The sequence below is a fragment of the Osmia bicornis genome, chromosome 5, assembly GCF_907164935.1.
Source record: "Osmia bicornis bicornis chromosome 5, iOsmBic2.1, whole genome shotgun sequence".
Lineage (NCBI taxonomy): Eukaryota > Metazoa > Arthropoda > Insecta > Hymenoptera > Megachilidae > Osmia > Osmia bicornis.
In genome coordinates, this window is record NC_060220.1 from 3,648,965 (window position 1) to 3,675,830 (window position 26,866).

General features: G+C 39.7%; 2 protein-coding genes across 2 annotated transcripts in view; one reads left to right on the plus strand and one right to left on the minus strand.

The window, feature by feature from the left end:
* LOC114880541 (trichohyalin-like) overlaps positions 1 to 26,866 on the plus strand; it is a 107,084-nt gene that overhangs the window by 17,283 nt on the left and 62,935 nt on the right.
* Positions 233 to 26,126, minus strand: LOC114880523 (calpain-C). The gene is made up of 15 exons (XM_029196626.2): positions 25,624 to 26,126; positions 15,164 to 15,307; positions 12,848 to 12,917; positions 8,841 to 9,123; positions 2,709 to 2,892; positions 2,562 to 2,636; positions 2,320 to 2,489; positions 2,069 to 2,241; positions 1,624 to 1,951; positions 1,275 to 1,444; positions 1,142 to 1,200; positions 918 to 1,065; positions 739 to 855; positions 601 to 659; positions 233 to 529 (listed from the first exon to the last, which is right to left on the minus strand). The coding sequence occupies exons 1-15, from the start codon at positions 25,630 to 25,632 to the stop codon at positions 503 to 505; spliced, it is 2,016 nt and encodes a 671-aa protein (XP_029052459.1). The 5' UTR covers positions 25,633 to 26,126; the 3' UTR covers positions 233 to 502.

Sequence of the window (26,866 nt, forward strand, 5' to 3'; positions counted from 1 at the left end):
CATACGTATGAAATATATTTGAAAATATTAAAATCGAGGGAACATTATCATACGTCGGCATCAAATTTTTTACTATATGATCGACTTGTATTCTTTACGTTTCTGCATTTTACCATTAGATGTCTAAATCTGTAAAAAGGATTTTTAAATCAGACTTTCCTATGAAAAATGTCACCTTACATTTTTGATTTATTATATATCTATTTCAAAAGAAATAATTGTTCATCTTGGATAAAGGGACTGTACAAAATAAGCTTAGCTTTATTAACCAGTATGAATTTCTTATACAAACAGCATATTATACATAGTCATTGATAATGTGTAATCAGACGAAGGAATGATGATCACTAATGGAAGAGATAATGATATTATTTTACAAACAGAAAAAAATGAATTCGATCATTAATTTTTAATATGGCTAAAACTTAAATCTATATACGAAGTAAAAAACATTATTTACAATAATTTCAAGGTACACACAACATTCCATTGAATAATGGATTCAGCACATCAGAGACGATCTAAGCCACTGAAAATAATAGATTATTGTTTTATAATGTTGCAACTTACTATAAAATAATTATTAAGAATCTTACGAACCTCGGTTAAACTTAATTTTATGGTTCCATTTTGCAAAGGATCTTTACTCTCAAATATACCTGTGATGAAATTAAAAAAAAAAAATCAGCACCTATAAAACATGATAATAAGAAAAAGAAAAAATAAAGAGAAATCTACCAAATGCATCACTCAGATGCAATATTGCCGAGACAAAATCGCCAAATCTGAGAGTTCCATCCTTCCTCATGTATCGAAGAATTAAGATTGAGAGTACGTCTGTGTTTAATTGGAATCCTACAAAACGCGTTATTAATTAAATAAAAAGATGCAATAGCAAGAAATTAACATTAACTTACCAACTTCTAGCAATGCATCTCGTAATCGTTCCGCTTTAAGTATACCAGTCTTTTCTTTAGTATGATTCTTAAAAGCCGCTTGCCAATACTTTAAACTACACATGAGATCCTTGAAATCGTTGAATTTCAATCGTCCGCTACCTGAACTCTGTATATCGACAATTTAAGGAAAACAAATGAACGTCAAGTGTAAAAATGTTCGAAACAAACAATTTGAAGGATACATCCATCGTGAGAACCACCTGTCGACATACTTCCATACAAGCGCAGCTCTTTATGTAATCTATAAAAAGAATATCCCTCGGTAATTAATTTATGTATCTTTCGTTAATTGCACATTTTTGTAGAATAATTTACCGTTTGGCAAACAAGCTTCGAGGAGTTCTTGCAATTCAAACGCGTTCACCGTTCTATGTTCATCAGCCAGTTGTAGAAAAACAGCTTCGTACTGCGAGAAACCTTTGCCTTCGAGGGGTGGTGCTTTGATAATGGCTGATTTTACTAAGGAGGGTGGGGTATCAAGAAGTCTAAGACGAACCAAAGAACAAAGAATCATATAAAAGATTACTTTATAATACAATTATAGTAGAAGAAAGGGTGATGATATGGCTCCTTGATTTTACATTTCTTCCTGAAGTTAATTAGCAGGGGACCATAGAACCACCCTTTCCTCTATTATAAAGAGGAATATATTTGCAATTCTTACTTAAGTTTTAAAGGTTTACTGCTGTAGACTCTCAATGTGAAACTCGTTTCTTGAGTAGGCTCGAACGTGGTTGGTACTAATAAATAACCACCCTGATCTAATTGACACCTGTGGCTCACCTGACGGCTGTTCGTGTACTGCGAGTTCATGAGAGACTTGTTCTTTTTGAAAAATTGTTTGTTTATCGATTCGGCGTTGTTCTTCGGCAACGTGTACGCGGTGAAACCAATCACTTTGATCTCCATGATGGAATGTTGATACAAAGAGACGATCACTTCTTCCATCTCGCTCAGTATCAGATGTAATTGCGGATTAATATGGAAAGTTTCTGTAAAACCCGCATAGAGTAGAACGATGGTTATTGTGAATTAAACAACTGGCCACGTTACGCATTACCGGATTTCCTGTGTAAAACGTTCATTATTAGAGTAAACCGCAAACGAACCTTCATTGTTTCGACATCCTCCCGCCGTCACGCCCCTCCTCCAGCTACCTTGATAGAGTTTCATTTGCCAGGTATGTTTACTATGCAACGATGGTTCATCTCTGGACGTTTCGGCATCAAGATGTACGACTTCTAGATGAGTGAACGTTTTCACGAAATCCGAATAAGATATCCTGCAATCAACAAAGTACTTCGTTAGTAGAAAATTACGATGTTTAATTGAACGGATACTAGCGAGAAAATTATTCTACCAAAATTCTCCTTCGGCCATGTTTCTGACCGCTAAACGTTCCCTTTCCATCGGTGGTACTTCGTCCCATTCGAGACCACCTCTTGCCCAAGCCCCGACGTATTCTCTGCCAGGTCCAAGAGGATTTCTTAACTTCACCAACTGCACCGCTTCGCCGTTGAACGTTTCTACCTGGATTTCACGATCCTTCGTTACAAAAATATCGATCAAAGATAACGGTAACCATCGGTGATCAGTATTTACCCTCTCGATGGCGTATAGCCTGTAGTTGATGCCCATCTGGATACCATTGGCGAGTTTCTCTGTACTGGCACGAATCTGTGTTACAAAATTACCATTCGTTCAATTTGCCCGTTTATTCTTCACCTCTGCATATTCGTCAAGACTTACTTGCTGTTGATTATTATTTACTGTACAAGTGATAAGGGAGGTCATGTCCAGCAATTTCGCGAGTACTCTTCCGCAAGCCGTAGGATCCTGACGAATCGCGATACTTTCTGTGATTCCTCCCGTCAGGTCGGACAAACCATCCAACAGAGTGCCGTACTTCAAAGCTTCGTACGAACCGTGAAGCCTGAAATAGAAAAAAATCAATTTCTCCGTTTCCCAGGTACACATTCTTGGCGAAAGAGTCTTCAGGTACGATCGAACAGGGTCACAAGGTGCGCAGGCAATTCTATCGTTGGTTTTCAACGAGATCTTTGGTATTTCAAGTCACGTCTCGTTTTCTCGCAGAGAAAACTCGCGTAGTTTTTCTTTTCTTTTTTTTTCTTCAAATACCAGTTCGCTCAGAGTGGCCAAGGGAAAGCGGATGGTTAGGATTTTTCGACCTACGACCTTCTTCGACGGAGGTACGCGTGATCGCGATTTCTAGCGCGTTCTTCATCGATTCCCTCAAGAAAGTTGAACCGTTGCATCGTTAATCTTCCGGCACGCAAGAAGCTTTTGTTCTCGGTAAACGAAGAGTCTGATTAAGCCGGCACAGGCGAGTTTTCGCTGGAAATCATCGCCGAGATAGAAAGGGGAGATGCGGATCTGCCGCGAGCTGATAACCCAGGACGATATCATCTTACCTCTGTGCTTCGTTCTTAAATTAGCATTCTTTAGATAACGGACTGGATCTTTCTCTTTTAACTACCTCGTCCTGGTAACGCGAACGTCTCTCCGCGTACGCAAAAACTCGCGAGCTTTGGTGGCCGCGCGTTTGCGAGAATGCGTAAGTTAATCTCTAAACCGTAACCATTCACACGCACGAGAGCATGGGCCAGTTGCATGGGTATTTTCTCAGGGAAGGCGAACGCAACGCGACAGGAGAGCGGATCTGTTTTCCAATTATGTCCCATATGGCGTTTGGATTTCGTCCGTTCCGTAATTAACTCTTGAAAAGAGCGGAAGAGACTCGGAAGTGGGGTTGATTCGGAATTAGAGTGATAGATGGAGACGAATTAACCATATAATCGTCGAACCTCTGACTCTCACTTGTTTTGCTGACCGAAGCAGGTACGACGGAAGTGAATGGTTTGACGTCAATAGGCATTGATTACTGAAAGGCTGTAATTAAATCTTTCTCTGCAGAAGGGATTGAAATAAATTCGAAGTACCAGATAAGAAATCATTAAGCCGAAAGATGTTTGAGGCTGATTGCAAGGGTCACCGCACCTTCGAACGAACTTGCAACAGTCTGCTGACTATGTAATACTACCGTTGTCAGTTTGTGAGCGAACGGTAACACGAGTCTTGCCATTGACGTACTTCCGTCCTGTGACCATCTAACGGGGTGATGAAGTCACATGCGGATGTGCAATGTCATTTGCAGGCTTTTTTTTTACATGCAATCGTCATCTGTCGATGCTTTTACAACATTCTTGACATCATTCTGTTGAGTATAATGAAACTTGAAGAAATAGACTTACAAGGGAACTCGTGCAATTATTTCTTTGAGATATATCGAGTAAAATATTAAAAATTTTTTAATCGATCAAGATCCTCTGCCATCTTAAAATCGTGTCAAATAACGAAATGTCCCATAACTGATGGACAGGGTTGTACATGCTCTTCCAGCTGTTGTCGTAGTAAGTTGAAGACATTTCAAGATTCAGAAATCAGATAAGGTGGACAAACTGTTAACGAGGCTCGTTTTCGTGTGCCATTAACACGGCACGGTATCGCGGCAGTTTCGTTGCCGCAGATACGAGCATGGACTGTGGTCACCGGTGCACTGACCTCCGATCCATTGCTGGCAACCAACGAACCAACTACTCGCCGAGTGAAAGTATCCATGGATATACTTGCTTAGTATACTCGTGCCTCGGTGGCATGTGCGTGCACAAATATACAGACGGGCCGAATATAGCCCGACATACCTACGTATCTCGCAGCTATGCCGAATTCTGATTTCTCGTTGGTGAACCATCGTAAACGTTGCTGAAAATTTTCCCAGATATGAATCATTTCGTTTTCGAGTTTCTATCGGCTGCTAATTGCTCGGAGTCATTTATGCAATTAGATGGAGGGTCAGGGTGGGTCAAACCTCGGGCCATAATGCACACTAATTTCCTACACTCACTCCACTAGAAATGATTGAAATAAGTAAAAGAATGATTATGACTTCGTAATTAGCCCTTTGATAGCGTTGTTCAATTTACCAGTTATTTCCATACGCCATTAATTATCGTCTATCAACATTAATCAAAGATTAAGCTTATCTTCTATGTAGGTGCTTGGCAATATTCACTTAATCAAACTCTTAATTAATTTTTTATAACAAGCTTAGCTTTGTACTTCTCATTACACCATCAATTATAAGAAAAAAAAACAGTATCTTAATTACAGGGTGTATTGTTGCAGTATCATCCGGTGTTCGTACGTTGTACCTGGACTGAACCGTGACAGTAACATTCTTTACCGAACGAAATCATAAGCGAGAGCTTTATAAATCACAATTCTCCGGGCGATGATAAAAATGAACTCGGACGAGTTGGATCGTATTTACGCGGAGGGTAATTAAAAATGGCACTTCCTATTCGTAGGAGGTTGAAGTTACGCCGAACGAATTAATGGGTTTAGTTAGCGATTCGTTTGATGCTTCGTCTACTTCGTCTGGCGCGAAACGCCAGTGGCTTCTAATGGAAATCACGTGGACGGGCATTAATTCTTTCGTTCCCTCGGCTGCGCGTGCTGGCACGCGAACGTACGAGCTTTCTAACTGATTTTAATGCCGTCGTTCGATTAATAAGCCTGGAAACGTTTCGAATCGACGGGGATCTACGGGGACAGGGTTATCGTGAAAGAAGAAAGGTCAGGCAACAAATGATTCTCTCTCCTCGTTGAAAGAAGTGTGTCATCGGCGAGATGGCCGTTGCTTGGGGAACCTCGCTGCGCATTGAAACAGAACGAAGCTGAATACTAATCCGTCGCTGTCATGAAAGTTCCTCTTTATTCGTATGTATTGTTGCGATTTACGTTTGTTGAAATAATTAGACGCCGATAGACATCCATCAGTTTGGGTCAGTGTTAAGCAGATACCCATCTATTTTATAAAATTGTAAATTTTTCAAATTGATTTGATCGCGTTGCAAGAGGAGGCCTCGTTAGACATGGTTCGCTTAAGTTATGTATGTTCCAAAGAGATCATTATCAAGAGATCATTATACAAAAGTTCCTCTTCGTTTGAAACAAGAATGGACATTTTGAATTTGAAACATTTTGAAATTTCAAAATGATTTGTAAATGAATTTGTAATATTAATATATGTAATTCTCAAGTTATTCTTCATTCTATTATGTAAAGGTGGCTGCATATATATGATTTCCGAATTATGGTTATCCAGGAGCATCAATTATCCACACAAACGTTCAATTATTCTTGCAACAGTGGTTGTACTCGGAAATTACTATATTCAAACTGGTACCCCAGTGGAAAATTGATGAGCGTTGTCGAATAGCAAACATCTTTCAAACTTTTGTCGCAACGTGTATTAGCAAATTCTATTACGAGTTCTTGTAAAGGGAAATCGCATTTTCAGCATACGGAATACTTTCAAGTCGCAGTTGTCTCTTGATGATTTCGAACGATTCAGCATTAATCAGTTGCATCGTACATTCAACGGTGAACGGAAGTCATCGAGAGACGGCAACGCGTTATCAATTATTAATGAATCCCGACCTCGATTCCTTTGCTGGAGCTGTTGACCGATGTAATCGTTAACAGGTACAAAACTTGCGTAGCAACATTATTATGCAGCGATTTTTTAATAAAATAACTGATTTAATCAGACTGATGCTTTTCTCTTCGAAGGAATCCAACAAAACCACTTGGTATATCCAGGAAATTTATGAATCGCTTAATTAAACCATGACCTCATGGTTTAATAATTTTACCTCCATTCTTTCTGTTTTGCCAAACCGGTTGGTCTTTCCAGTTTGGTACTTGTTTTTGTGCTTTCGATTTTGTAAATTAAAGAAGATTTTAAGTATCATCAATATCTTAATTACATAAGGTAGTAAGTGGAAAGGTTAAATTAAAAAATTAGAAAATAGCATTTTGAATATTAGCACGCATGAAAAATGTTCTACTTGAAGAATTAGAGAAACGATTGAATGAAGTAGTTAAATATTCAAGTTACACAAACGAAACGTGTAGAGTTAATTAGAGTTTGCGGTCAATTGAACAAGATTGAAACGAGCAAACGAGGACGGACGCGTTGGAATTTTGTTAGTTTCATTTCGTCAAACTGGTGAGAATTTGTAGATTACATCCGTTCGGTACGTTTTTGCACATGATCAATTCTATAATTTAAACGTTCGAGTAAAATCCAAACGAAGATTAAGACTTCATACCTCACGGCGATACCGTCTAACCAGCCATTAAAATCTCCAGCTACTGTAGCTCGCTGCATTGCGAAACTCTCCGTACAAAACGATGCATAAATTGCACTTAATTTACTACCTAATTTAAAGTTATCATCAAAGTCATGCTGAACTCAATTTTCCTTAACACTTTGACGGCCACTGTTATGTATACGTGACTTTGATGTTTAAAGTTTCACACTGTCACTCATCACTTCATTTTCTATTCAATTAGATGCTAATTTCAATTTAAAAACTATTAATTTTGCAATGCATTTCTGTTAATAATTTTTATAAAAAGAAAGAACCTAAATTCGCAATAGTCATAAATTCTACGAAATTATTAATACATTAGATTGCAAAATGTAATGCTTATAAAATTTTCTAAAGAAGTTTTCAATTACCAACCAGATATTCAATGTTTTGCATTTTACCACGTAGCAATATTACTGGAAGAGCGTGTATTTGTCGACGAGTATGTAAATATCGCATTATCGCCAATGAAATTTGTCACGGTCGCGGTTTTAACGAATAAAAAACGAATGATAGGATTCTCGCCGATTCTTATCGACGGATCTTGCTCTTCTTTCGTCCGTTGGATCGCGAGGTCGTCTTCCTCTTCGAGGCCGTCACGTTGCAGTCGTTTCAAGAGCAACGCCCAGCCGGGGCTTATATTCCTGATGGCAAGAAACGAAGAGAAGCCGAGGAAGGGAAGCGAGTAAGAAACGGATAACGAGGTGAAGGAGAGAAGAAGGAAGAATGAACGGTCATCAGAGGAAAGATTAAGAGGAGGAGCAAGGACCTCCGGCAAAACCGGTCATCGTCGTTCGTTCGTTCGTTCGTCCGCGTAAACGCATCTTCCACCTCGGGGGAGAGATCGCGCGGAACCATCACTCGCGACGAGGATCCGCTTCGTAGATCTTGCGAGACACCACGAAATAAACTTGTCCTTTACGATATGACGTCGGGTTCGTTTACCGCCTTTATACACGATTCTACGTTGCTCAGAAAGACATTTACAAAATGTTTAAATAATTCTAAAAATTATCTGCCATAGTCTTTATAGACTCAAAAAGAGATTTGATATTGTTCATTCTGATGGAATGAAGACTTTTGGAAAATTATCAAAATTCCTGCTCACTGTAATAATTACTCCACTCATACGATTTACGAGAAATACTAAACGTTAGACTTCTTACGAGAATGAAAGATCGTGGGACGAACGGATATGCAAATACACGAATAATTTTCACGCTGCTACGGGCGGTTCTGTAAGTTCCGGTGGGCGGCGTGGGCGTTTACCAGGTGGACGTTGATGGTGCGTTAGCACGAAGATCGACCTTACAGAGATCGAACGATGAACCTCGATCAGCATCGCCTTATATGAAATCAAGTGCGATCGAAGCTGGTCAATTGGTTGCTTTGCGACGACCAAATTCGTATTCTAAAATCATTTATTTCTAACCACGATCTACCCTGCATCTATTGCCTTTTCACATACATATGTGAGAGAAAATTATTTCTCTGCGTTATTGAAAATTTCTTTGAACTTCTGTTGACTTCTTAAGACAACCTGTTCCATGGTTAAGGACAATGGATGAACGAGGTACGAGAAGAATCTTTAGCAACCACTTGACTGACAATGAACTGAATGGAAGCAGAGGATGATACTCACTTAGCGTACGCTTTCTCCAGAAGAGCCGGCCAGAATTGATCACTGTGACGACTCTGCACAAAAGCCAGCCGTCCGTGAATCGTTGGTAACCTGTCGTCGACGAGAACTTCGACCCATGCGCCGCACCACCACAACCGGAATCTGAACACCCCTGCGTATTCTGCGGTCGGTGATCCAGGTGGTTCGCCAGTGTTTCCGAAACCCTGGTCAGCTGGTACCACTCTGTAGAATAATCCTTTGCTCAGGTGGAGAACGCCCAGACAGGAGACCAACCATTTGTCACCTGAATTTAAATATGGAAGTCAGTTTGGCTGGTGAACATTTCTGCTCAACTTTCAATGGGTTAAAAATAAATACAGAAAAACTGATAATTTAATGATAATAAATTTTATCTAGTCAAACGAAACTACTGAATAATTAATTACTATTAATAAGTTTCAAGTTTCTTCAGAGGTGTTCTACTATTGAATGAACTTTTACTGAATACGAATGAAGTGTTATGCGCGAATTGCATAAGATAAACTCATGTTTAAAGATGAAACCTGAATAGTAAACAATGAGAGGTGGAGGATGTATGCTTACTGAATAAAGGAAAATGTATCCTGATTTTCTACTTTGCGATTAGTTTTTCTAAAAAAAGAACTGCATGTGCGCAGTGTTGTAATCCAGGCTAATTGACTCTGAAAAGATACTGTTAGGATCTCGACATTGTTGTCGTTAATTAATTAAACGTAACATCGTGTGGAACATTTATAACTGTATACCCTTATCACAAAAACTGTATTTTAATTACAGTAAATTGATATTGGCGTACGTGAATAAATTTGCGTGAAAAACATTTAACGAGCGGCACGATCGACGATTAAACACGTTCGCGAACGAAAGTGAAGCGGATAGAAGGTAATAATGTGTAGCGTCGCGGCGCTATTCGATCTCAGAAAGTGTTCTCACGACGTTACGACACGCGTCGAACAAAGATTACGAATCTGTTTCTTACGACTTTCATGAAGTTCACCGCGGCGAACGGAACAATTTCTTCCATAATTTATCGAATAATTATAACGTTCGTTCTCGCGTATTTATTCATGGATTCTCACGTTCACTTCTGATCATCCGCGGGCAAATCGGTTGCATCGTTACGTAACGATTCACCGTTTAATTGTTCGACTTCCGAGAGAGAACGTAATCATCTCAGATAAAATCGACCGGTTTGTAATTTTATGGTGCAGCGTTTATATAAAAATATCTTCGATCATCAAGGATCTTTTTATTTCTGCAATTTGCTAAAGATAACATGGTGGAAGAACGCCTCTGGATTATTCTTGGATGAAGGAAAATCCAAGAGGCAGATTTCGACAGAGGAATAAAAATATCGCCCAGATATTTTCCTCAACTCTTTCGCTTCGAAATAAATCACTTTATTTAAAAAAAAATAACTCTAATTATTGTATAAGGTTTAAAATCAAAATTGCACACCGAGTAAACATTTCAGGGTTAAAAAGAAAATTAACTCCACTTCGAAATTAACCAATTAAGTTAAATTAACTCCAACAGTAAATTGGCGAAAACACAGCTGATCGTTTAGCGATCACGTAATCGTAATTCGAATAAATTGAGTCTCTATTTAAACGATGTGCTCATCGATCCACTTTCGCTAACCCGTTAAGGCCCTCCTTTGCACAACAACGATTACATATGAAATAAACACCGGTGTTTAATTTTCGTGCGGATAAACAAATATTTTCGTGTGTCAGCGAAACCTGTCACAAAACCGGTCGAAAACCACCTTTAAAAATAAAAGAAAGAAAAATCGTCCATCGTAATTATGTCCGATGTTTGCGTATAACATTGGTGTCGAGAAGTGCAAATAATATTGTGCAACGACGATTTCGCGAAATTTACAGAATCGTACGTGCTCGAAAAAAACTTTTACGACGGTCGTCGAGGAATTATCTTTTAACAGCGTTGTTTCATTGAACGGAGAACGTTTAACTTGCTAATGCCGCGAAAGTGATTCGAAATTAAATGCGAACAGCTTTCCCCGGCTGGCACGAAACTAAAGGATAGTCAATGAGGGCTATTGAATCGCGGTTACAAAGCGTAACATAATTCCGTAATTGTTCTTTAATGGTATCGTCAAGTGGACGCGTGCATGTTTCACTTATTAAATATTGAAATACTAATTAAACGCGATCGCGTTACGCTTGCATTTTTATTTTTCATCATTAGATGTTAAACATGTATGCCAGTGGCGCTTGTAGAGCGGAAACAAGATGGCCTGGTTATTCAAATAAACAAGGAAAACCGAATGTCTATACTTGTGGAAGCGTGTAATCAAATTTCGACTTTCATGCATATTTTAACAATAAACGTATTCATAAATTTTTAATATTTCTTAGATAGAGCGTTAATTTTTCAAAGAATTTTACGAACAATCTAATCGTTCACTTTCGATTCGAATTGCAAGAGGAGTAATTTCGAAAGTCATCGGGATGTGGGTCAAAAATGAAAGAAAAAAGGAAAAGAAAGAAACGATCAAGCGTATAGTTATCCCGGTCGGTCGCGCGTGCTGTTACGTGGTTATGCACGCTAACGGGACACGGTGCTGCGAAAGCCGCGTGTTGGAGAACGCGCCTGCACGAATTCCCGGATCGTTCGACTTCCGTCCACGATGCAGCTACACGCTCGTGAATTACACGGCTTCCCTACGGGACCAGATTAAGTTCGCGATGCATTCCACGATCTCGTCTATACTTGGCCTGACCGTAGCTCTCCTCCCAGCTGCTATGCGAACAATTGGCGAGAACTGTAGTAATAAAGATAACACTGCTTTCTCTAGTCTTCAGACGTTGATCTATAAGCAGCTGGCATTTTTCTTTTTAAAATTTAAAAAATTTTGTAAATTTGAGATTTCATTTTGTTGAAATTTTGTAAATTTAAATTTACGAGCGGAAAATCATATTTCGTCGATCCTGAGAACCACTGTTATCCACATTCTTTCGCAGTGATGTAAAAACGGTGATACACGATACAACCGCACGATTATCACACAATGCACACCAGCGTCACGGTTATTCGTTAATTAAATCGCGAGGAATATCGAGTAGATCGTGAAGCGACGATGCTGGTTTCTCACACGTCGAAACAGGACGAAGAAAGTCGCTTGCCTACGACCCATCGAGGTCCATGGAAACGACCACGCTTTATCTCCCACGTTCGTCAAAGGTTAGCAAGCCGCTTTCAGGGTTTGTGCGATTTCGAGGTCGTTCATAGAAAGAGCCGATACGTGTTTCCATACTAGTAATAACCTCGCGATGCTCCATGTTAAAAGGAAACACGTGAAAGTTACCCGAAGGAGCTAGGAAACTACAAACTTTATTACAAGAGAATTTCTGTTATGCATTTAATTTAATTGCAAATTTTCCTATTTCAGTATTTTGCTCTTCTCAAGCAAAGTTGCTATAAAAATTTTATTTGTTCCTTTTTTATTTCATCTTATCGTTTGATTTGTTATTTGAAATACCTACTGTCAACAGTAAATAGTTCGGTAATCTCAGCTCTTCTGTTATGTATTTTGCATTTAATTTAATTATCTGTTTTCCTATTTCAGTATTTTGCTCTTCTTAAATAGTATTGGTATATAAAATCTTTATTTATTCTTTTCTTATTTTATCTTATCATTTGATTTGTTATTTGAAATACCTACTGCCAACAGTAAATAGTCCGTTAATCTCAGCTGGGATTAAAGAATCCAAGGTAAGATGATTTGCAGGTTTACGTGCTCGTACACGTGAACGGTATCATTACGTTTCATCGCGGGGATTCTACGCGCTCTAAAAGGATAAAATAGAAAAGGTAAACTGGAACGACTAGTTTTACTTATTCGTTCGCTTCTTCCTCGTTCGTTTCATCTCTCGTGGAGCCCTTTTTACTCTGGATTTTCAATTGATTCGAGAGGAATGCGCGAAACGTCGATAATGATCTAAAATAATTTAAATAGTTCTTACCCATTTTCCCGGGTATCACGTCGAATTGGGCCGGTGTGTCGCTCACGAATATTGGACGATTGCATAGTTCCTGAAATGAAAAAAAAAAGAAATACAAATTATTATTTTTACAATCTCCTATGGTATTCAAAGTTTTTGCATATTTTGCACGACCTTGGAACAGAATATTTTCGTGCCAATTAAAATATTTACATCGTGTTGCATGGTATTAATTTGTCAGGACCTGCCTGGTCGGAACTTCCAGCCAGAGAACAAAAGGCTGATTATATAACGCATCGTTTTACGTTCTGCGGCACGTAATTATTCTCAGACAAGACGTGGAATGCAATTTGCAATGGGTTCTTCGCATCGACGAACCTTCGAAGCGAACTTTTTTCCCTCCAAACACTTTTTATCGTTCTCCTCGAAACGGTTTTCACGTTGTTTCCGGTTACGGAAGAAAGGAACAATTTCACGGAATTCCTCGTGATCATTCGACGCAAGATTTATACTACGCGTTGCAACGCGACAGGCAGTCGTTAATTATGTTTAATTACAATCTCAGAACGCGTGTATTGTTCGCGTTACCATTGTCACGTGCGTTCCACTTTTACCATAGTATTTTCGAATTTTATTAGCGGAAATAATGTAATAAATAAGCCTAACTGGCAACGATTAAGCTTTATTAAAATAGCCTTTTCAATATTCTGCAGACAAGGATTTTAATTAACCGACTTCGAAAAAGGAGGAATATATTTTTTTTTTACGAATAATATCATTGTATTGGTTTTATTATTCTTTTAAAAGATATTATGAAATTTTATTATTGAATACTACATTTTTACAATTAACAAAAATACGTCATTCGATTGGAAATTTCGGTTATTAAATCGAATCTTGTATGTGCATCATGTATCGTGACATTATTATATGTCGTTTAAATAATTTTCCTTTGACTCATGTATTAGTCATTGACGATCTTCCGTTTCAACACAGGATATCCAGTTCATCGTTCCTCCTCATCACTCGTGTCACGCTCTCCTTCGATCCTTTCCGGTCGCGCCAAAGCGTGGCAAGTTAAACGCCAGCCTCGCGTAATACCGATTGCGTAAACGCAATCGTCGACCTTGTCGTAGAAACGCGGCACGATGTCGGTAGCTTTTATTACGATCGTTATACGCAACATGGAGAACCATAATGTCCCGTTCCACTGGTTAAATAAGCTCCAGTTACGAGTCGGTGACATTATTCCTTACTCTTTCTCGAATCGCGCGGAGTTTCGTAATTAATTAGCATTGATCTCCTCCATTAAATCTCAGATAGCGGAGCTGGGTTTCTTACTAATCTAAAGTAATAAATTTTATAATTTAAATGGCTAATTTTAATTAATAGCCTTCGTGGTCCTGGGTCACCATTAGATATGGGCGCAAGGCGCCTGGTGGGTGTTTTATCCCACTCGGGTTACCTTTTTCGTCCCTATATCAACATTCCTTACGTCGACAACGAGTCAAGTGTTGGGTCTTCCGTACCCAGAAACGATGATTGGCCAGCCCATGAGTGGACAGTTTATCCAAACCCGGCGCCACTTGGAAGGTGGTGGCTGCTGGGGAGTGAATTTATTTTTAGCGCAATTTGCGCCCTTTACCACCGTTGATGGTAAAATGTTCTGAAAGTTCTCAAGAACCTCCCAAGCTAAAGCTTGGGAACAGCAAAGCGGGTTATTAACCCCCCCAAGGCTCACTTTTCGACGATAACCTGTCATCATTAAATCCATCCACCGCCATTCAAATGGAAATAGTGAATGAATTTCGTACGGTGTTTATAAAGCAATTACGAAGTCTTCGTTAGTTATATAACAGAATTCTGTCAGAAGAAGACCCGTTAACCACTGTCGTGTACAGTAAAGATGCTGCTACGCGATTATAAACACGCAGACGACAAAGACATAAGACTATGTGTCAAGGCTGCGCACTGTTTCCGTTACGGTTCCTGGGTTTCAGATTCCTCGTCCTTCCGCTTTGGATGAACTAGAGCAAACTAATGCGACTAATGTTCTTCTACTCTCTGTGTACACGTTCAAAGATGCAGAATTTTTTAAAGTTTTTTGACTTTCATAATAGAAATCGAATAGGAGATTGATAATTATGAATTATCCCTATGGATATTAAAGGTTTGTCCGTAAGGTCGGCGACGCACGGTCTACCGTACCTGTGTAATTAACCGCAAGGATAGATCCAACGAAGATAATGAAATACAGCACAATTATACAGTGATATTTAACATTCTTCTGTCATGCTTTGTACTGTTATTTCATTGTAGTATGATAGTATTTATTACCTTCGGTCTTTTCCATTGAAATTGAAACGGAGGTGTCTGATGATAGAAAACCGAGGTCTGGGTCGCCGGAAATTCTGGATCCTCCCAAAGTTCTCCTCGTTTCAAGCACGAACGCTTGATTCGTTCGTACTCGCTCATTACGTCCTGCAACAATAAGATTCCAACGGTTAATTACGAAAGCAAATTAAATTCGCATTCATTCGACGCGTAACAAATTATATAACTATCCTTTTCATTGGATTTCATTAATATTCCTAGACCGTAGATCTGGCGAATGCAATCTGGATCAACGTGTTACATTATCTTAATTAATATTTATAACGAGCTGGGTATAAAGGATGGGAAACTAACGGTACCTCTACCTACTCGCGTATTTTTCAACGCCCCTCGTACTCCAGTTACGTTCGGAACCGTACAATTACCCACGGAAGAATTTCTTTCCCTTGTTTTCATTCGCAAACACAGGGGAACGACTTTTGTCGAATATTAAATATGTCGTCGCAGCGATCGACGTTGCTGAAATTGCGCAAAAAAATAACAAGCAACGAACGTGGAGCTCGTTACGACCTCGATAGACGTGATAACGCGTTTCAAGACCTCATCGAACACCCATTGTATCGAGGTCAACACTTTCTCTCCCTTGGATGGAAGTGTTTGCTACCCAGACGACGTGTAACCGTGCAAAACGTTATTACGACCGGTGAGAGAAAAAGAAAACTGTTTAAACAACCATTAGAACCAGAAGATAAATCTCGTCTCATCTCTTCTAGATGGCTTCTCTTTCACGTGTAATGTTATGCATAACTTTCGTCTCGTAAATTACGTTTCTTATTAGCAGCCAACAATGCAAACGAGTCGTGAACGAGTTTTCTATTATCTTGTTTGAACAAAACAATGCTATCGTTTAAAATTGAAACTATTAGTAAGCTATTATTATGATTTCGAAACGTCGAAATTTTGTAATGATTGTAATTAGTCTGAAACGATTCGATGACATATAAAAACAAGGTAAAATAGCACTTATGCCGTAGCAAATTAAAGCTTAACATTTTCCTGAGGAATCCGTATAAACCTTTCACTAATAATTTAAATAATCCACCAATTAATATGCAACAATCTAACCGAACATCTCGAGACGCTTTCTACAACCCCTTGACCGCGAGAATAATAATCACGTATGTACAATAATTAATGATCTAGTAATTACAAAGTACAGTTACATTTCGCAAGGCAACGTTCTATAATTAAAACAAAAAATACCAGCGATCGTTACTTTTTCTTCCTTTCTAATGGTGCACGCAGTTTCTTTCGCCAACAGCTGAACGCGCGGTGCCGGCCGAGGGGCCCGTAGAAACGTAAGCGCTTTCGAATTCAAACGATTTCCCTCGACGAATAATCATCCTTCGCCACGAGCTACTATTGCTCCGAATCATCGTCACGGAACAGATCACAGCGAGAGATCGATATTGGTCATTTTGCACGGGCGAAGGAGGATGTTGGACACGGTTGAACGATCCCCGACACCTCTCGATTATAATTCCGCAACGACGCACAACTGATAATATATTTTCATCGCGTAGGCGATAAAGCGCGAGAGAAGGTGTGCGTCTGTGCCACGATGAATACTCGTGAAAGCGTCACGATTGCGAAACAGGTAATTACACTGGTTGGACCAGCGTTGTCCTGGCCATTGTTCAGCCGGCGGTCGGTTAACCAGTCTGCAGAACAATCCGGTGCACCAATTAAGATCGTAACGAATCGGTGCCGAGTTGCGGCTAATTAGAATGCCTAAACGAGTCTTCCCGCTTTGAACGATTTCAACGAAACGACTCTTCGATTCGTGTCGCGACGGCGCCACCTTGGAATACCAGGCCGAGGTGCGCCTTTTTCTATTGTCAATCGTCGAAGGGTCGCACGCTGCCTTAGAAATATTTAGAAATAATTCGTAGCGATAGGTTTAAGTACTTCGAATGTATAACTAGGAGATCTGGAAAAGTTCACTTGCAAGAATTCTCTCGACTACTTCTCGAGTTTTGCTCTCAAGTGGACACTGGTTTATTCTCGTGGCAGGCAAGGTGTTAAATGGATATAACGAACAGAAGAGTTGAACCGTGTCGTAGGTAACGCGTTCGTTGTATCGTCGGAATGATTCAGTCTGTCGTAGATAAATTTTAATTCAACGAACCGGTTTAAAGGTAGTTTTGTTTCGGTAGACCGGTAACGAAGAGGAGCTTGAAAGGCTGAACGCTTAAATCCGCGCTGTTTGCTCGCGGAAATCTAGGAGAAATCTCGTCCTATTATCCCTCGAAAAAAGGGAGCACACCGAGTGCATCTTGTCCCTTTTCCTGAATCTGATTAAGTTCTCGCTGAAATCCTGAAGAAGGTTTCGACCTAATTTCATTCTATTCTATTCATTTTATCCTTCGATCTATAAGAGATGCTCAAGTTTTATTTAATCTCTCCTAAAATTTTTAATAAATATTCGCAACCTGAGTGAAGAATAATTTAGTTTGAACAAAAAGAACGGACCCAAGACAAAGGAATCTTGTCTCCATTGAAAACCATTTACAAAAAACCATCTCTATCTGACATGTTCAGGGTTCTGTTTTCAACGCCGATCGGATTTCGTTCGGCAAAAAACCACCGTCAAAGTTTCGTTTACTTATAGAAAATCGCTAGTTGCACGGTTATCTTTTTCCTTCTTCCACGATACCGGCGTGTAATCGTTGAATGAAGGAAACCACGAAAAAAGCATGCTTGCATCTTGAGATTCCGACAGCTGGTACCAGCGTAGCGAGTAGATATCTAAGTATTCCTGGTGGAATGGATATAACATGGTAGTAAAATCGGTCAACCGTGAAAGCACAGGAAATTCGGGTTCCGACACACGAGTTTGAAAGATATTGAGAGTAGATAAAGTGCCTTGTCCAGGGCTGCACTGAGATTTAATGTGTTTCTATGACATATGGACGAAATTTAAAATTAATATGGTTCAGGGTGCGGTTATATCAATAGGTGACATTGTTTTTTAGAAGCAGCTTGGTCGCTGCGTGCCATAAGGTTTGAATTTTTATGAATCTAACACGCGATATCGAGTGAGGATCCTATTTGTATGATGTCCAATTCGATCTTCCAATTGTTAAGGGTTAATATTGCCTACGACTTCAACATCCTTTCCACCAATCACAGTCAATAGATGAAATTGCTTTTTAGAAGCAGGTTGGTCGCTGTGTGCCACAAGGTTTGAATTTTTATGAATCCAGCACGCGATATCGAGTGAGGGTCATATTTGCATGATGTCCAACATAGCCTTCCAACCCTTGAGGGTTAATATTACTTTCTCATTATTATTAATATTATTTTTCCATTTATAACGAAATTAGCGTTTTAATTTACGACTTTAATATCTTTGCACCAATCATAGCAGCGTGGCGAGTAGATAGCCACGTACCGGGTTATTCGACTTCGCCTTCCGCTAAACCGAACACTTTGCCGATCCACTATATACCTTTAGCTATATAATAGCTACCATACTCCCGTACCGGTCGGACTAGTTTCACGCTTGGTTCTCCAGCGGCCTTGAAGCGCACCAACCACCGCTGCAAAACTCTTGCTGAGGAAACCTTTACGGTTTCGCCTCTCTCGACGTTAGACTCCGTGTCTCTAAGGATTCCGGCTCCTAGCCTTCCGGAATTTTAACTGCGATTTAACATTTCTTTTTTTCCTCCTCTTCTCTTCAAAACTTGAAACGTGGCTCTAGAAGCAAATTACAGGTGATTCCTGGAAGCTTAGCTTTGGAATGGTGATAATAAAACGAAGTCGTGAGTGCACCTTCGGATCACAGGAACTGAAGAAACGCGGAAATGAAAGAGATATTGCTTTTGTAATGAGAACGGTACAGCGTACAATAGCGCAAGATGGAGAAATAAATTTAATTTAATTGCTCTAGGATCTTCTCAACCCTTTAACTAATATTCCATTAGAGACTCTCGAAATTCAAAGCCTACTATTTACATTTTGGAAAAAAATTTTTATTATTTTTCTACTTCGAATGGATTTCAAATCCCCGAGAATTCTCAGCAATTTGCACGTCATTCAGTATTTACCTCCTCGATGACTAATCGTACACTTTCTATTACCTCGATCGTTTTTTTTCTTCTGCGAACGTTCATAATTCTATAAACAAAGCGAGCGGCGATCTAACAACAGAGACACGAAAAATCGCAAAAATCGTGGGAGAGAAGAAAAACAAAAGCCGAAATCAAGGTTTTTCTTTTCACTTCCACGCACTTGACTGATGATATACCAGTACGTAGAAACTACCAATATTCATTACGTATCATCAGTGAAAATAATTGCAAATTCATTCGATTCCCATATGTGATCGATTATGGTTACGGTGGGTAATAGTTGAAGCGATTGTGGCTTCGGGAGATTATTATTTCTCCGATGTTCCAAAGCGGTCGTGGCAAGTTCCTCGGGTAACTGAACACCATAGACGAGTATTCCTTCTAACATCCTGCACTGCGACCTTAATTTCCTTTTTTCTATTATGCATCGTTCTATTTTCCCTTTCCTCGCGCGCACCCTTTCCGACTGCCGCGATCCGATTGTTTGAACAGTTACAGTGAATCGGTATTGTTTCAAACGTAATCCGTTGCACGAATGCTCCAAGAAAAACAATAAATTTTCTCATACAAGCAGTGTGGAATTTATGGCGAGCGTACATAGCGTGTGGTGTACGGTCCTAACTCGCGATGAAGTTGTTGAAAGTCAACTAATAAATTCTAACAAACATAGCAGCAATTCTAATGAAATCAATTTCGCGTTCTTGTAATCTTATATTATTTTGCCCAATTTAAAAACATTACAAAGTGAATTTATTTGTATTTATTAATTTAGTATAAAATAGTCACAAGAAACCATCAGGAAATTGCTACATTTTTTTCTGTAATTTTAAAGCATCGACTGTTTAATTCTCGCCTATGGACACAGAAATTTGCGTAAATCTGAAACATACCACGCAGTGGTGCTAACTAGTCGAGAGAAAGTGTGCCCAACGATCGGAACGAGCACAATTTGGCGATTTATTCGTAATCAAAATCACCTGTCGTTTTCTAGAACACGTTTTTCAAGCCGGCACGAATTACCAGAATTATACCAACACCAGCATTAATATTTTTCCTGATGCACCATCGAGGAGAGAAAATGAATCTTGAAATTTGCGATGCTACGAAGTGTAAATTCCAGTGTTACTTTTTAAATTCATATCTCTTTTTTTTAATATTCAGGATGTGTACCTGGAAGTTAAATACAATCGTGCAATGTTCCAACGTCTCATTAGCCAGGAAGCGATTCTGCTCTCTCGAATCGCTTCCTGTCTGTACAGATTCCGCGCCAGAAGTTTACGTAATCGTATATCCTGCTCGATATCCCGACTAGCCGCCTAACTGGTCGCAAGATTTCCGCGCTAAATTTTTATTGGTTTCGAAATCAGGAACCTATCGACCGACTACGAGTTTCGATTTACCTGTTCGAGAACGAGAAATCGATCGAGAGCGCAATGCCGCGGGAGAATGCGACACGGTCGGGCGGAAGTAGAGGAAGTGACGGAGAGACGCGGTATATTTTTACCAAAGGCATTGCAAATTGATGGAAATAAAATTTAGCAAACATTACGAAGATAGACGAAGGGTCGAAAATATAAAATTTATTGCGGTCATCGACGATATTCGGAACTCCGATTTTCCAGATTTTCCGGAACCGCGACCGCGCTCCTTATTATCCTTGGAACCGTTTTACCCGGCGATTTCTTCGCACGATAATGGAACAGCCTGTAAGCAGTCGCTCGTGCTTCTCCTACCTTGGCAAATACCGGAAATTTGTGCAAGCGGCTTAACGATATCGCGGGGAAGAATCGAGGAACCACGAGCCTCGATCTTGCACGCACGCCTGCCGTCTTCTCTTCGGATCTTGCCTCGTCTCGTGCGCTTATGCATCATCGCGAATGCAAAGTGCACGGAAGAGGAGAGACTATACCTGGCCAATGGCTAACCTACGATTTATCTCGAGTATCCTTCGTTGGACACATGGGATCTTCCTGATTCTGAGCAGAAATAAATTGATCCTTGCGATCGTGCGACTTTGAGAGACGAATTACAGTGGAAGATCTTATTGCCTTTCGTGGAGATTTGATCGATCGAAAAATTGATATCAGAGTCTTTGGGATTCGATTTATAATAAATTTGTTTAGAGACTCTGATGAACATTTTTTATAATCGTGTATTCTCTACACATGTGAAGTTTGAATCGACGATATCATAGTATCGTAAGGTGATCTTGAGGAATACTATAATGAAGACCCTACGATGCAGCGAACCTCGCAATCGTTAATTCACTGGATAGCCTGTAGGCGACATGGAATTGCTCGGCGCCATGCTATCCCTTAACTGACACTAATTTTATCCTGAAGAGATTCTGATTTACGAGGACTCGACCGACGAGTCGAGTTTCTTCTTTTCGCTTCGAGCACCAAGACGTTTTTCCGATGTCGTTCTTCGAGGTTGTTACCCTTTCGATGATCGACGAAAGTTCATCGAATCGTTCTATCCTCTGCTTCATGTTAAAACGCTCTTCATTAATTACCATAAAAATGTGTCATTATATTAAACCTCCATTTTGCTTTTCTTAGCTTAGTTGCTTTAATTGATATTTTGAAACAAATGAGAAGAATAAGGTGTTGTCAGCTTTTTGACATTACTTTCGCTCTTATTACTCTTAACTTAGACTTTTTAATATGCAAAACGTGTTTTAACCCGATCTTGACGAAAATAACTTTTTCACCTAGTCTCGCAAAGAAGCCTATTCAAAAATTTCGCAAACCGAATAACAATTGCTGTGTAATTTCAGAGAAACTACCGTTTTTTCGATTACCCTCATTTTTTGTTTACACGCATTACATAATTTCGCGATTTCTTTCCTCCAAGTTGAAGCACGATGCATGCGTATAGAAATAGAAGAGAAAACGATAACTCTAGGTGAAGTTAATAATTAGAGCCTTGATATATCTTCCTACACACGTTCATTATCACTGCAGTAACACCTTAATTAATTCTATGAAGATATCTAATGTACAAATCCATTCGACTGCTCCAGGCTACGTTCTTGATGAAGACTGAGGTCAGAAATGACCTCAATCCCTTCGTTCCAACCACCCATCACTATCTGCCTACATTAATTCCTAAAAGACCTTGCAGCTAGTGTTCTGTATCTCTAAACTTGGTAATGGCTTAAGAAGAACGCAAAACGAGGACTCGAAAGATAAATTACAGTTTTAAACAGTTAATTAATTTGAATAATTACTCTGTCCATGATACATCACGTTTGTTATCCTGAACTGAAACTATGGAATTCCGAATTTTTTCGAAAAAAATGAAAACCATCCTTCTTTCTCTCCCGCGGAACGTAATAAATCGCCATGGAAGCAAGAGATTCCCTTCAATTTATAATCCCGCTTCGTGGGAGGAAAGGAAGGCTCGGACGAAGAGGTAGTAAATTGTAGGAAACGACACGAGCTACGAGGAGGATCGGAAGCGTTCGAACCACGACTTTCTACGATCTCACAAGATCGTCCCCGTAGAATTCTTGGCAAAGAGCAACATCGGAGGATCACCGGTGCACGAGGAACGGTACGTTAAACGACCGGTCTTTCTCTCCTATGTACACGCGTTACTTCGTGCCTCGGTAATTTGTGTGTTTCGAGGTCGTGGAGAGAAGAAGACCCGGTTTCGTGGCAAGGGAATCTCTCGCGAGGAGGTAGAAACGTGTTGGTCGAGTTCGAGGTTCCTCGACCATATCCGAGACGAACAGGTGGGTCGTCTGTATGGTGTTCTTTTCTTTCAACCATTCGACGATTATTATGTTTAAACACTTGGTATATGAAGAGGTTTAAACGATGCTGCTAATTATCTAATTCTCAGTTATAGGTCTAAAATTTAGCCATTACCTAATTCTTAACTGGAATTCTAAAATTGAACTATTACCTAATTCTTAATTATAGTTCTACAATTTGAAATTGGATTTACATGAAAATCGAATCCCTAATGGGTTAATTAGGGTTTAAACGATGGTACTAATTATCTAATTTTCAGTTGCACTTCTAAAATTTAGCCATTACCTAATTCTTAATTGTAGTTTTAAAATTTATCTATTATCTAATTTTTAATTGTAGTTCTACAATTTCAAATTGCACTTACATGAAAATCTAATCTCTAATGGGTTAATTACCCAATGACACGAGATTGTTATTTTGTTAGAAAAAATTTCGAAGACTGACCTAACGCAATGTAAAAATCCGTATGCGGGATGTGTCTAAAAACGCGTGTACGATTACACCGACCTCATAGAGAGCCGCGTTACAAAAGCATCGAATGTGGGCGATCAAACGAGAAAGTGAAAAATGCTCCAGGGCCGTGTATATTGTCTTCTGAACGTCGTGCCATACCGCCCACTGTCAACATTATCGTAATCGTATGCGGGCACTGTGTTCAGATTATGAAACCATTTCACGATCAATGAACGGATGGATTTTGAAGAATGCGAGATCACTTTCGACGTATAGATCGTTATTTTCCGTAGAGCTTGAAGCCTATCCTTAAAAGCATTTTATAATTATCACTCTGGTTTATTGTTAGAGCTGAAGTATTTTACCTGAACCAGACTTGAAAGTTAATAAATTCAAATGAATTGAAAATCGTGAAGTTTCATGGTAGACATACTCTCTTAAATCATTCAAATAAGAATAAGAAAAGAAGAGGAAAAATTTATAAACGCCTCCGTCGTAATTACGAGCTGATAAGGAAGAGTGTTTGAAACGCTTATCGTAATTACGAATCGAAACGAGTTCGTTAAAAAAAAAAAAATCTTCGAACATAGAAGCGAGCGGAAAACGCTGAAGAAGAATTGCACGAGGAAACGAGTGAAACCTAAGGGGTGGAAAATTCCTTTCAAATTTATTCGCGTTTCGTTCACCTTGCACGCCACTAACTCGTACGATTACAAATTCAATTGCCTTCATTTATAATATTATCGAGGATTAGAAAGAAGAATATTGCAATTTTTCTCCCCTTTCCTTCTATATCTTTCACGGTTTAGAAATCACCGTGGAATACGAAGGATCTCTCATTGAATTTCGTTAGACGTACCAAGGCGACGATGCATGCAGGTTTAACAGATCGTGCCACGGGTATCGGAATCGTTTTGCAACAGGATCTGTTAAACCGGAAACGAAACGTTCGTGCCCGCGCGCTACCAACGACGGGGATGAATTACGTTCGATCACGTAAACGAAAGCTCGTGTCCGGAGAGTTAAAATGCATTCGCCGGCTTTCGAAGTCACGAACCGCGTTACAAGGAAATCTCCGACTCTTTGTTACCTCCATCGCTGTTGCTACTTCGGTAAAATACACGCGTTTCGTACCTTTCACTAGAAAGGTAAACGTATCCGTACTACTGGAGACATATGTAAATATTTGTACGACACGGTCCTTGCGTGAATAACGATGCCATTGAATTAAGAATTTTACGGAAGGGAATGAAACTCTGCGAAACGTTGAATTAACGCAACATTTACTGTCATTCATTCTGATTCGAGCTTCTTCAGTGATTCTTCCGCGTGTTCGCATTCCGGCCGGATGAAATAGTTTCCATTTCACTAGGTAGATTCGGTGTACCATGCCGGGGTGACTTTCACGTAAAGAAATCATTCTGGTCACATAGCACGGCGCGCCTCGCTAGAAATTCCATAATGACCTACTAGTACCAAGGGAAATCTTGACTACTCGCATCGCTAACTATTCTTTTGTCCGCGGGTGTATCAGAGTATGAAGGAAAAGAACCCGAAAAAAGCAGACGAATTCCTTTTCGCGCCATACGAATTATCCTTCGAATCTAATTTAATAAATTTCCTCCGCGAACGATTAACCATTTTACGCATCGTTCGACTGTTGCTCGTTCACCGAGCAGAAAACAGTTAATGGTATAATCTTGTAAGAGTTATGATATCCTCTTTGAACATTCGAAACTGAACAGAGTAAGTTTCTCGGGTGTCTCGTATCGTTTCTTTCGACTGTAGGAAACGGCGCGAACGATTTCATAAGTAACTACTTTCTCCGGTCTCTCCTAATGGCCTTTGTATTGGAATCGAATTGGCGCAAGAAATCTGGAAATAATTACTCAATTTAATCAATTAGCGTCGTGTCGAAGCAGAAACGTATCAACAGGTGAAGGAAACTATGATTGATCAATCGGTTTCCAGTTTCAGCTTGCAATTATCATTTGCTACCTTGCGAAATTAATCGTAACAATAATGCTCGGAAATTTATTTAATTTTTGGTACCGGTCAATGATGGTCCTTTATTAGATAGGTAATTTATTAGACACGAAGGTTAAATCGAACTCACGTTAACCATCCGTGCGTTTCCGTCGCGACGTCTCTGGAGACTGTCACCTCTTCGCGGAGGTCCTCTTCGAGATCCTCCTCAAGGTCGCGCCCTCCTCTCACTTTATCACTGGTTCCCGTGTCGGAGGAAAGGAGAAGGTCCTTTACGCACACACTGACCTTACAAGCACTTGCACTTTCATCGATCGACGGTCTCACTTTGCGTGGAACTGAGGTTACAAGTCCACGAAGAAGAGATAAGAGGATCCGAATGGTAGCAACGCTGCTGGACGGGACGCGACGAAACTGTGTCGACGACAGATTAAATAATAATACGGGTGAAACTCGTGCGAAATGAGACGGGAAAGGAACATGTCGCGGCTCCGTAGGACGGAGCAATCTCGTGCACTACCGAGTCGACTACAACCGACTGACTGAATGACTGACTGACTGTGAGCTGACTACCAGCCGTGAACTGCCAGTCGCGGATCCAGACCCGATCGCCACCATCCTTAGCTGGCCTTCCTTCTCTTTCTCTGGTCGCCGAGTTACTGACGACCGTCCTCTCTCTTTCACCTGTCCCCCCTCTTCAACAACGCGCCGGGGTCTTTGTTGTCCTACCTCAGCTATCGAACTCTGTTTACGATTTGCACGAGATACTTTGATTTACTGTATTTTAACCCTTTCCGAATCAATTTGCAATTCTTTTTATTTTTCATTCAGACAATTTATTGCTGGCGGTTCTAATTTTATGTAATTGAGTAATTAAAGATATGTATACTTTGATTAACATGAAGCACTAAATTTTTCCACTTGCTATCTTTTCTTAAATTCATATTAATTTTCTACTTTAACTTGACTGCGCGCGGATATAAATTGCTTCCGCGATAATGATCAAACGAGATGAGCGGATATATCCTGATGCAAATTGGTTATGAGAATTAATGTCCATTGTGATTGAAAGATGTAAGGAGCATTGTGATCGAGAATTATTACTGTACTTTTGGTATAAATTAATTCGATAAATCGCGTTTAAAAGAATCGGGTTCTTAATAATTTAGCGTATCAAAGGTCAGACTTCAAGTTAGCAATTATTTAAACAGCAGTGATCAGATTTCGATTGAAATGCTAAAAATAGATGTGGAATGCTTAAACGATCGATTACAGTGTCGAATTGTTCCTTTACAACGGCGGTCGTCTCGAATAATGGCAATGGCAAATGACGGAAACGCACGAAATTTACCTTTAATGGCGGGCAAAAAAGT